This window comes from Aplysia californica, unplaced genomic scaffold (assembly GCF_000002075.1).
Source record: "Aplysia californica isolate F4 #8 unplaced genomic scaffold, AplCal3.0 scaffold00370, whole genome shotgun sequence".
Classification (NCBI taxonomy): Eukaryota; Metazoa; Mollusca; class Gastropoda; order Aplysiida; family Aplysiidae; genus Aplysia; species Aplysia californica.
The window spans coordinates 16,528-28,118 of record NW_004797640.1 but is presented as its reverse complement, the minus strand read 5'-3'; the positions used below and the strand labels follow the sequence as shown (position 1 = coordinate 28,118).

At 41.0% G+C, this 11,591-nt stretch overlaps 1 protein-coding gene across 1 annotated transcript in view; it reads right to left on the bottom strand.

The window, feature by feature from the left end:
* Positions 1-4,010: 4,010 nt before the first annotated feature.
* Positions 4,011-11,591, bottom strand: part of LOC101858953 (glutamate dehydrogenase, mitochondrial) — a gene marked incomplete in the record, with an annotated part of 20,415 nt that continues 12,834 nt past the window's right edge. The window contains 5 exon segments of the mRNA XM_013085387.2: positions 4,011-6,521; positions 8,504-8,566; positions 9,162-9,253; positions 9,942-10,065; positions 10,930-11,010. Of these exon segments, the coding sequence (XP_012940841.1) occupies positions 6,402-6,521; positions 8,504-8,566; positions 9,162-9,253; positions 9,942-10,065; positions 10,930-11,010 (480 nt within the window).

The following is an 11,591-nucleotide window of genomic DNA, read 5'->3' as shown; positions in this document are numbered from 1 at the left end:
TCTCTCTCTCTCTCTCTCTCGTCATCTCTGTCTCTTTTAATCATCTCTGTTTCTCTTTCTCCACCCCCTCCCCATTCTCTCTCTTTCCCTCTCATCTCCACCATTTTCTAGCCCATCCCCACAATATACCAGTTCATCCCAAGTATTTTCTAGCTCATCCCCAGTATTTTCTAGCTCATCCCTAATATTTTCTAGCTCATCCCCAGTATTTTCTAGGTTAACCCTAATATTTTCTGGCTCATCCCCAGTATTTTCTAGCTCAAACCATATATTTTCTGGCTCATCCCCAGTATTTTCTAGCTCATCCCTAATATTTTCTGGCTCAACCCCAGTATGTTCTAGCTCATCCCTAATATTTTCTGGCTTATCCCCAGTATTGTCTAGGTTAACCCTAATATTTTCCAAATCATCCCGAATGTTCCCCACTATCATAACTGTCTATTGAAAAGCTGGGGTTTTTGTTTGTTTGAGTAAGAGTTTTACGGCACTTGCAACACAATAAGGTCATATGAGTGCCGAAGAATAGGTGTGTTACAAGAGAGTAACATACATTTTAAAAAAGGAGGGGAGATAAAGACGATAGATGTTTTATAGGAAAGAAAGAGCAAACCACACCAGAGCACCAGCCAACCACCAACTGGTCAGCTGTTTGCACTGTAGGCTTCCCGGTAAACCGAGAATGTATCCAAGTGTTCTCCGGTCTGCTGGGGTAAATAGTCATTGTTCATTGTTACAGGAAGCAACATCCCTGCATTCCGGACACGCCCATTGATGCTCCGTTGCTCTCTCCAAAATGTCGCCGAGGGTCTTTCCGCTGATTGTGCCAGTGCATATCTGGTTGAACGTTCTTCTGTTCTTTCCTGCAAGGGTGCCAGATTTTCTGCTTCTTTTTGTATTCCCAAAAGCATCATCCTCTCCACGGCTGTACTGGCCTCTGCCTCCATCTTCCTCCTCAATCAGCTGGCGAGAGAGACATTTCAGGATCTCGACCTTGTCTGGTTGAACCGTGCTGTCAACTAAGGTGGCCCCACCAGCCAGTCTGTCGGCTTTTTCATTTTATTTAACATAACACCTGCATGGCCAGGGCAGAAAATCCATTTGAGCGATCGTATAGGCGTTGCTTCAATAGCTTGAATCCATTCTGTTCTCAGGAAACCTTTTTCGATCCTTCTTAGGGTACACATGGAATCAATGATAAGAACAGCATGGGTTGTGTGGTGGCGATCTTGGGTCATCCAATCAAGTGCTTTCGTGATGGCTTTAATTTCCATGAGCATACTTGATGTAGCCGTGCTGGAGGCTCCAGATGCACCGTGTATGATTTTATTGTTGGTGAATGCACCAAATCCCCATCCACTTCGCTGGCTATCTCTTTTCACTGAGCCATCTGTATAAATTACAGGATCCCCTGCTTTTGAGTTTGTGTCAACAATCTCGTTGATATCGCTCTCGTTGATGGAAGCCGTAACATTTCTTCTGTTTCTGCCAGTGCTTATTTTGACCTTGGTGAGGTCCCTGTATTCTCCGGCCACCTGTTCTCAATCTTCGCCTAGTGGTAGGCTCTCAGGTACACATATTTTTCTCAGACAATCCTCTGCTTCCGCCATCCAAGATTTTCCTCTCTTGATTCTGCCTCTCTTGTTGTCATGAAGTGTTTTGTGAAGTGGATGATCCTTCTTGCCCTTTACACGGAGATTCTGAGATACATCTTTGCTTGAGCTATCCTATGGCGTACTCTGATGCCATTTAATTTTTAAACCTAGCAAGTAGCGCATGCACAATATTGGAGTGTCCTTGGTGCAGCCCAGCACTGCTCTCACTCTCATTGCCTCATTCTGCACTCGATCCAGCTTTGCGATCTGTGAGTCGGACAGCGTGAGACAGCCCAATCCGTTATCAATGACAGACAGGACGACCAGCTGCAACATAAGGAAGAGCACTCTTTGCGGAATCAGAGCGGCCACCATAGTCTTGATTGCACCAACACCTCGTTTGGCCTTTGTTACCACATGATTCACATGCTTGTTGAAGGACAACGACCTGTGGAAGACGATTCCCAGATACTTCAGCTCTGACTGTCTGACGATAATCTCATAGTTGCAAGTGATTGGTGGAGTTATGTCTTGGACAATCCTGTTGTCGAGGGAACACCAAAGTACCCGTGCCTTTGAAGGATTGATAACTGCTTCATTTTGGTCGCACCATTTTTCAACTGAGTGAAGTCTTTTCTCCATTTTCCTTGCCATCTGAAGCCTGTCATCTCCGTGCTCGTATGCCATTATGTCATAGTCATAATAATAATATAGTGTAATGTGCACAGAGCTTGCTGTCGAGCGGGGATATATATATATATATATTATATATACACGCTATTCAAATGCTATCGTACTATCTATTATTATCATTCCGTGGAGGACTTTAGAGCAAAGGGAAAGGTCTATCTTCTCACTTGCAAAGATCATGTATCTGGAACTCCAGTTTTTCAGTGTTCTTCTAAATGTCGCAATAGGAGAGACAACTCACTTTGCTTTGCCCCAGCGATAAAATAAAATATAAAATTTGTAAGAGAAAATCCAGTAGCAAAAGTGAAACTTCATCATTTCAACGTCACTGAACGAAAAATGATGTTTTTATCTTATGATCCAAAATTTGTTTGTTTCAAAGGCTACTGTTAGTACTATCTGTGACTTGAAACCATCGCAAGAAGATACTGCATGGGCAAAATCCGACGCTTTCGTTTCTTGGAAACCCTTTCTTGGGGTTTACCATATAGCACAGACTTCTAATTCTATACTTTGTTTTGCTTAGGTAAGTGTTTTACGGCGCTCGCAACTACATAATGTCATGTGAGCGCACTGGACACATTCAATAGTTTTTGTATGGTAGGAATTTTGAATTTTGCGCGGATGGCGGCCGAAGCCTACTCTTCTCTATTTTAGGACCACCAAGGGATCTATAACGTGTATATCTTGCACACGGGACCTCCGAGATTTTTTGCCTCTATTCGAGAAATCTAGGCGTTAGATCTTACCTACCAAAGGACAGGTGCGCTGAAAGACAATTGGAAGGAGCCAAGGAGTAGCAGTAGAAAGGCTGCAGAAAGAGTCAGAAGCCCAGAGGAGGGGGCAAAGGGAAGGGGAGAGAAAGTGGAGACGGAAGCAGACGACAGAACATTGTTAGAGAGCAGGAAAGTAGGTGAAAAATATTCTAGGGAACAAAATATTCCGTCGCTGTCAGGATTTCTACAATATACAACTTTCGTTTTAGTAAGTGTTTTACAGCACTTCAACACAGCCATAAAAGTGCTGTAGGTTTGGTTTTGTTTGTTTTAGTAGAGGTTTTTATATATATGTATATGTATATATATATATAAAAATATATATATATATATATATATATATATATATATATATATAGTAGAGGGTTTTACGGCGCTCGCAACTGCATAAGGTCATATGAGCGCCAAGAGGTGGGTGTCAACGGAGAAGTCTTTACAGGGAATCAGACTTACTCTGCTCACCTCTTTAGTTTAGCTTCAACAGCACAAAGTCTGCTTCGACTATCAAGGCACCCCGGAAATAGCGGGCCACAAGAGTGTAACAAACATACAAAAGAAGTGGAGGAAATGACGATAGTAAGGAATAGGAAAGAATAAGCAGCAGTTCCCTGATGCATTTCAGGCACAGTTATGAGCGTGACATTGATGAATCAGCCCATTTACAATTACAATTCTACCGTGCATAAGAACTCGAGATGTTAATGTCCCCCCCCCCCCCCCCTCCACTTTAAGAATGGCCTGAAGACACTCGGTCAGTAGCACCGCCCTGGGGGGTTGGCTGAAGATTTAAAGTGTTACGAGAGTAACAAACATAAAAAAAGGAGAGATCAGGACGATAGATGTTCGACAGGAAAGAAGGATCAAACTACACCAGAGCACCCGTCAGTCACAAACATACAGTACAACACAAAAACTAAAATGGCAATAGATTAAAAAAAAAACCCCAACAAAATACAGGGTGGTAAGTGAAAATTTAATATGTATGCATCCAAGTCTACTAAAGAGACCCTAGCAGAAATAACATTTTGGTTTTACATTACTTTGTAAACGAAAACAGTACAAAAAATATCAGGCTACAGATTCTGTATCCTCCTTTTCAACAACAACAAAAAATTAAATATACAGTGTTACATGGATAGCTCGAAGTAGTCGGGACCGGCCTTGTTAGTTCGAAGGATCCATATTTCGAGGGGGTATCTTACAAAGATACCGAAGAACAGAAAAACGGGACCACAGGCACAGTTCGATGGAAGCATGATTTTTTTTTAGTCTTTTGTGTTCGACCCACTGGATCAACAACATCTGTATTCGACCTATCCGTGTTATGCTGTATAATCTTTCTCTTCCTCCCACACACAAGGACACTTGCACAAAAACTGCCACACACTGACTGCTACAGAAAAGTATTAGATTAGATATGTGTATAACAAAATAACCTTAAAAAACCGTGCTGGAAAAAGGCATCGCGTAAAGATTGCTTTATTTAAAAATACTTGGGAGTAATTGATTGCGAAATGTGGACGAGAACGGTCCTTTAAATCAACATCATGACTAAATTCACTTGATCTAACCCATTTTCAACACAGCGTCGATGACACATTGTTAAGGGACACAGTGTTGGTGACACAACATAAGTGTCACGAAGTCAGTGACACAGAGTCAGTATTTCTGAGGCATAATTTACCTGCTGGGTTTGATCTCACAAACGTCAATAGCAGCACCCAACACGATCGCCAGACACAAACTCTACAGTGGTCCCAGGTATATGAAGGGGAAAATGCAGACTATAATAATATATATATCTTAAATTTGTGCCTGCAATCAAGTGCCCTGAGACGATGATCTTTCAAATTCGATCATTGTTACACAGTAGGCCTACATATTTATAGAATCATCAATGGTTCAATAATCTCAACAGACAACAGCACAGAATCAGTGCATTTCACATTCTCCAATGTTCTTATCCTTATCTAATGCGCGTCATGAAACTGCTTGTTATAATGCTCAGAGCATTAGCGCTTGCCTTTTACACACACACGGTCGTTTCTCGGTCAACAAACTGCACATTACCCGTACATATCTACACAGAAGATTCGAGTGGAGATGTAACAGATGAAACAAAGACAGACAATTTTATTCAGTGCGAGTCGAGAGAGGAGAGGAATTTGTCAGTGAGAGAGGAAAAGAATTTGTCAGTGAGAGAGGAGAGAAATTTGTCAGCACATCATCGAGTGAGAGTGAGAGGATTCAATGTTCTGATGAGACAGAGCAACAACACGCTACACATGTAACAACACGCTACACATGCAACAACACGCTACACACCGGCCGGCATCCGTATCCAGCAAGCACTGTCACACAACCGTCATTCATTTCAAAACTACCAGAAACAAAATCACAGAAATGTTGGCAAAAGTACCCTTTCAAACCTTCCACATTCAAAAGCCAAAAACAACAAAAAACAAAAAACTTTCAAAAAAGTTCACACACAAAACAAAACAAAACTTTGGCTACACTTTCCTCCTTCTCGTGCATTAATCTACAAAGGTGGTTACGCTTTAAGAAGAAAAGGGGGGGGCGTGCTTGACCTACAAAATTTACATCAAACCATCTCGGAACATCGAGGCAACTGCAAACTGCCATTACCGCAAGGAACTAAAACATTCCCCGAGATTAACGACAGTCGCCACAACCCACAACACTGCTAGTACACACCGTCACGTTATAAATAAGCACGTTTTTTTGTACACAGATACAGTCAACCAGCAAGCAGTAGGTAAATCTTATGCTAACGGCACCGAGATAGTACATGGCTATTTGCAAAACAAAGCAACAGAAACTTCCCAAAAGAAACCCCAACATCCACCATAAAGGAACCCAAACTGACACCAAAAAAAAAAAAAAAAAGAAAAAAAAAAGAGAGAGCAGCATGTTCTTCTGCGTAAGACAACAGAATTCTCTCTTTTTTTCAAATTCCAGTACAGGAAGAGCCCACTACACCCATCTAGCCCTCCTGTCTCCCACCACACATTCCCAAAACTAGATTCATTACCATAATTAGATACATTACCATAACTAAAATCATTACCATACTAGAGTCATTATCACAACTAGATTCATTCCCAAAACTAGATTAATTACCATAACCATAACCGGAATCATAACCTTCTTAAACAGCAGCAAACTACATACCTCCCCCCCCCCACCCATTTGTGCACTTTTGTCAACACTTTACATAAACATATAGTCCCAAACACATATACATCTATATATATGCCATGAAACGAGAGAAATGTTGGATCTGATCCGATGTAGGAAAGTGCGTGCGGCAGTGTGTCGTCGACTACGTGAAGGTCAGTCCGGCCTCCTGGTAGACGTCAAAGATCTTCTCAATGGCCGACATGTAGGCGGCGGTTCTCATGTCCAAGCCCAGATTGTACTCCATGGCTGCCTTCATGATGTTCTGTAAACACACAAACACATCAATGATAACAGTTATGATGATGATAATAATATTAATAAAAATAATAATAATAATAACGATGATGATGATGATAATAATGATAATACCAATAAAATAATAATAATGATAATAATAACAACAACAGCCTAGCAACACTAATAATAATAATGAGGATGAAGATGATGATAATATCAATGATAACGATAATACAGATAATAATAATAACAACAACAATAATGAATAGCATTTGTACAGTGCAAGTCTCATACAGTGGAAACCTGATATAACAGGGATGGAGGGAGTAGAGAAAAAGTCCTGTTATATCCGATCCCTGTTAAAACCGAAATGCAAGGAAAGTGAGTATTTGTGGACTAATCTAGCTGTACTTATTCATGGGTAGTTTCCCTAGCCACAAGTACCCACGAACAGGGGTTTTGGCACTAACTTTCTCCTTGCGTCCTTAAACTTAAACCACATCAGAAGAGCTTGGTCCACAGCATCTGCATCTGGTAGTTTCATCTTCTTTCGAGCCAGAGCAACCTTTTCATTGGAGTATGCTGCCACTATCTTCTCTCTATCCTTGATAATGGTGGGAATCGACCCTTGTGGAATGTCGAACTGGCGACAAATCTCTTCCAGTGGATCTTGCTTTTGTCAACAGTCTGGATTTTTTTCGTATTTTTTGTCAATTGAAAGGCATTTTCTCTTGCGCTTGACATCATTGGTGACCATAATGAAAGAAGTAGGCTCAGATCTAGGCCGACCGGTCGTCCTCTCTCTCTCTCCCTCTCTCTCTCTCTCTCTCCCTCTCTCTCTCTCTCTGTTACTTTTTACACATTGTTAACGAGCTTTTGTCCCTGCTATAACCGGTTGGGCTCCGATGAGGCCCTGTTATTGCCGATAACTTTTAATAGAGACAAAGAGTAGGAAAAAACGGGGATTTTAAACATCCCTGTTATTACCGGATCCCTGTTATTACCGGGCCTGTTATATATGGTTTCCACTGTAATTCTTGGAAACAAATTTGGAATGCTTTCAAGTATTTGCAATGATTGGAAACTCAGCAGCTCTGTCTGCAAATTGTTGTTTTTCTTGACTGTACATGTCTAGTTTTGGTGGATGAACTTCTTTCAGAGTACCATACTTGTATCTCTGTGGTATAGCGGTAACACTCTTCACCACTGTATGCAGAAGATGTGCGTTTGAGTTTGTGTGGGTATAGAGAAGCACACCGACACAATGACGACAATTTTGTGCAGTAGAAAAGGGAGACATTTTGTTTTGGTAAGTGTTTTTACGGCGCTCGCAACTGCATAAGGTCATATGAGTGCGCGGGACACACCTAATACTTTTAGTAGGTAGGAAATTTTGAATTTTGCGCGGGTAGCGGCCGAAGCCTACTCTTATCAATTTTAGACCACCAAGGGATCTTTAACGTGCGCAACTTGCACACGGGCTCTCCGAGATTTTTTTCCCTTGTCCGAGAAGGCCAGGTGTAGATCTTTCCTACCAGAAGATCAGGGGTGTGGCAGAAAGACAGCAGTAAGGAGTCAAGGAGTAGCAGTAGAAAGGCTGCAGAAAGAGTCAGGAGCCCAGAGGAAGGGGCAAAGGAGGTGAGGGGGTGGCGGAAGAAAGAGGAGACGAAAGCAGATGACAGAATATTGCTAGAGAGCAGGAAAGGAGGTGAAAGAAGACAATTTTAGAGAAGAAAATTTTTTGGTCGCTACCCGGATTCGAATACGGCACCTTTGAATGAGAGGCCAACACCTTAACCTCAAGGCCACGAGAGCCCCCTAAAAAGGGAGACAGGCATACAGACATAATACAGAAGAGGAAAAGAAGTTGGACCTAACCTAAGCATGGCATCCACCAACCATGCACCATGTGAGTTCCACTACCGTCTGGGAAACTAAAATTAACTTCCATTATGGAAGGAACTCATCATCAATTTTCCGATCACCGAGACAAAACACACGACTCACCCTGGCAGATCTCTCCATCGTCTGCTCCAAACCTGAGTGCACGATATCCTTCTCCGATGCACCCTGAAACACGCACCGTCAAATATTACTGAACTTTCTATCTCATTTAAGTATCTTGATCTCATGAGATATGGCAAAAGAGGCAGAGGGTAGTCCTAGAATAACTTATTACATTAACTTGAACATATGGGTGAAGGAGAAAGACAAGAACATTAGTGGCTTTGCTTGTTTGTTTCCTTGGGTTTTTTTTTAAGAACATCCAAGAAGAAACATGATTGTGGAACCATGATTCCAGGTGTCTGTTTCAGATCTGGTACTTGATGATGATGATGATGATGATGATGATGAACAGGTAAGTGAAATAATCCAAGAAATCAATAACCCATAAATTTGAGAAACATCTTTCTCTCAATGTGACAGAAAGAGCTCCAGATATGTATAAGTTTCTTAAACTTAGCAATGACTTCAGATAGTCTACTCAAGTCTTGCCCTCTGAGAAAAATTTTCTTCAACGCAATACTTTGGACAAAAACCAGGGTGCTTGTCAGACTGCCAATCAGCAACTCTTTTATAATATCCATGTTTGAATAGACCGTCTCCATAAAAAGAAACCATTTTCATTGCATTGGAATTTCAGAATGAAACATTGAAAACTTACAGCGATTCTCTCTTCGAATCTTTCACTGGGCATGATAGGGATAGCTCCACCGTTCTTGCCAAACTTGCGTTCTAACGACTTCTGTACACTCTCTGTGAGAGAAGGAAAAAATAAAACATGATAAACGCATAGACACAATGATAGTTGTTTAGTATTATCTTTGGTAAGAGTTTTAAGGCACTTGCAACACATATATTTAGTACTGAGAAAAATAAGGCAACAGACAAAAATGACAGAGGAAAAAAAAGAAGTAGGACCTACCAGTGACACCCAGAAACCACATGTGATATATGTTTGTATGGATAGAAGAGAAGCAAACTGATAAAGTAACGGACATGATCAGTGGAGAAAAAGCAAAAGGGAAAAATAAGAACCACAGAAAGACAGTAACAAAGCAGGACCCAACAGCATTTTGATGGTTTCTTTGAGTAAAAAGAAGTTCTTCGTCACACTAGCGGTCATTTAATGCTTTGAAAAAAAAGCAAGAAGGACAAGAGAAACAACAGAAGTTACCCATGGCCAACCAGTGCACCTACGCACACAACATAATAAACACACACAGAGTAGAGTATAGGAAAATCCAGTGGAATAGATATCTCTTATGGCACTACTGACTCAATTTTGTCCGTGCAAAAGCCAAAAACTGGTGTCATATCACAGGCCTGTCTATCAATTGATTAAAAAAACAGACATACATTTATAAAACTCTCAGTAAATATGGCAAAATTTTTTTTGCTTATTTACACTAACAAATACCAATAATAAACAAGACACACATACCGAGCAAGTAATAGTTGGAGTCTCTCTCGTACTTGAAGGTCAAACGTCCGTAACTGACATGATTGAGATTCTTCAGCCACTCAAAGTAAGACACGGTCACACCACCGGCGTTGATGTACAAATCCTGAAACAGTCACACATTCCTCATCATCCTTGTAAACAGCAGAGAATAAAAAAGGGATTGAGACTTGTAGAATTTCCAGGAAAATTTTTATAAAAGTTCAACATTTCGCCCAATCACCGGCTTCATCAGGAACAAAAACAATAAGGTTAGATCTAATGACTACACTCATCCTCATTATCATCATCATCAATCCCGTAGTCTTGTAGGAAACAAAAACAGAGTGGGGAGGGAAATGTTGAAATGGTACAGATTTAACACCCCTATCAACACAGTTAGGTCATTGAGAGGCGGGACCTCCGAGTTTAATGTCCATCTCCGAAAGGACCGAGTCAAATGGGAAATCTTCATAAAGTGCCTCACCCAAGGACACAACGTCGGACCGAGCTGAGACTCGAACCCCTGAACCCGCAATCTCACGACTATGGGTCCAGTAGCCTAACCACTAGGCCAGCGACACCACTAGACAATGATGGACTACTGACACCCCCAGAGTAGATTGATTGAGTAGGTGTTTTACGGCACTATCGACTCAATTTTGGTGAGTGAAGAGGGAGAGTCGACTGATTGTCATAATAATCATAAAGGCTCCCATACAGTGACAAATCAAAACAGTTGCAATGCCCTTGAAAAGTATGATAACACCTGAACAATGTTTGGGGAACCATCTATTTCATAAAAATTACTGGACCATAATGCAAGATAAAAAAATCTATTAAAACGCAGAAGATAATCAAGACACTGTACTGATAAATCAGAATATGAAAGAACCCCCGCACTTAAAGGTATGAACATCTATAGAAATCTACATAACTATAAGGAGGCTATTGACCGGAGTGAGGACTCTTGAACAGATGCAGTACTCACAGGGATAATGAGTATGTTCTTCTTCAACAAAATCTGGTCAGCAGCCATGGTGGTTGGGCCGTTGGCACCCTCCGCGATGATCTGTGAAGGAAAAGAAAATTATAAATTATAACTACGAGTACAACACATTAATGATAAAAGAACGCAATCACTTTTTGCATCAATAGTACAGCATTTGCCACCCATGCAAATTTTCTAAAAATATATTTATTGGCCATTCAGAGAAAAAAGCTAACAGTAGAAACACCAAATTGACAGCATACTGTCCCTGTCACAAGACAAAGACGTAACTTCAGATTTTTTAGCACTTCCACAAAGCAAGAGTTAAGAATTTAATTTCTTTTCAACAGTGAAGATCAAGATCTGTAATGCTCTCAATGACATGTAAAAAGGCTTTTTCCTGCTCTATCTGTTTCTGTGATCAGAGATGATACTTGAGAGTAAAATGAAAAACAACAACAACAACAAAAAGAACAAGGAGAGATAAGGACGATAGATTTTTGACAGGACTGAAGGAGCCAACCACACCAGTAGCGCTCTCCCACTACTCGCTTCATTCTCTTTTTATTCTGCATCTCGGTCTATAATAATAAGTACACAGAACCACAGCTCAATCACGAGAGAGAGAGGGGGAGAGAGAGAGAGAGAGAGAGAGAGAGAGA